This window comes from Debaryomyces fabryi, assembly GCF_001447935.2.
Source record: "Debaryomyces fabryi strain CBS 789 chromosome Unknown contig00411, whole genome shotgun sequence".
Classification (NCBI taxonomy): Eukaryota; Fungi; Ascomycota; class Pichiomycetes; order Serinales; family Debaryomycetaceae; genus Debaryomyces; species Debaryomyces fabryi.
Genome location: NW_015385835.1, coordinates 1 through 632, shown reverse-complemented (window position 1 = coordinate 632; position 632 = coordinate 1). Strand labels below are relative to the sequence as shown.

Sequence of the window (632 nt, the reverse complement as noted above, 5' to 3'; positions counted from 1 at the left end):
GGCCGAGCTCGTCTACATGGTGTTGATGCATGGGCCCAAGACACCTGCATCCTTGGCCCTCAGCGAGATGATTGACAATTACGGTGCTGGCAACAACAACAACAACAGCTGTCCCGTATTGGAGGTGAATGCGCGCGATTATCACAAGTTGACCGGGTACGCCCAATTCATCAGTGCGGACGAGCGCATGCGCATCTTGGACCAGACGTTTACGGAGTCCGCGCTTCGCAATATAGACCAGCTCGTGTGCTGGATCATGGACCATTGCATCAGAAAGGACTTTGACGAAAACCTTGCAGTTCCGGCCGATCATCTGGCAAGCGATGCAACAACCCCCGTCCCAAATGACATCAATGCAATGGATTTGGAAGGAGACGCCATAGCTGCCGGGATCTTGGATGACGATGGCGACGACAATGACGGCGGTTTGGGCGTGTACTTGGAGGCGATGGCCGCCACTGGTGCGCCAGAGTCTTTGGCAAGCTTGTACTACCCACTCTATGGCGGCGGAGGACAACAGGACGACGACGAGGGAGAAGGTGATGGTGCTAATCCATCGTCGTCGAACGAAAATGCGTTTGTGTCGTACCTCGGGTTCCTAGGGGTGGCGTACCCGACCAAAAAGTATTGTC

The 632-nt window shown here is 54.9% G+C and overlaps 1 protein-coding gene across 1 annotated transcript; it reads left to right on the top strand.

Annotated features, from left to right (window-relative positions):
- Nucleotides 1-256: 256 nt before the first annotated feature.
- Nucleotides 257-576, top strand: AC631_05989 (uncharacterized protein; the record flags this gene model as incomplete). Its single annotated transcript, XM_015614818.1, has 1 exon — nt 257-576. A coding segment is annotated over one exon (320 nt), but the record flags the coding sequence as incomplete, so codon positions are not given.
- Nucleotides 577-632: the final 56 nt, after the last annotated feature.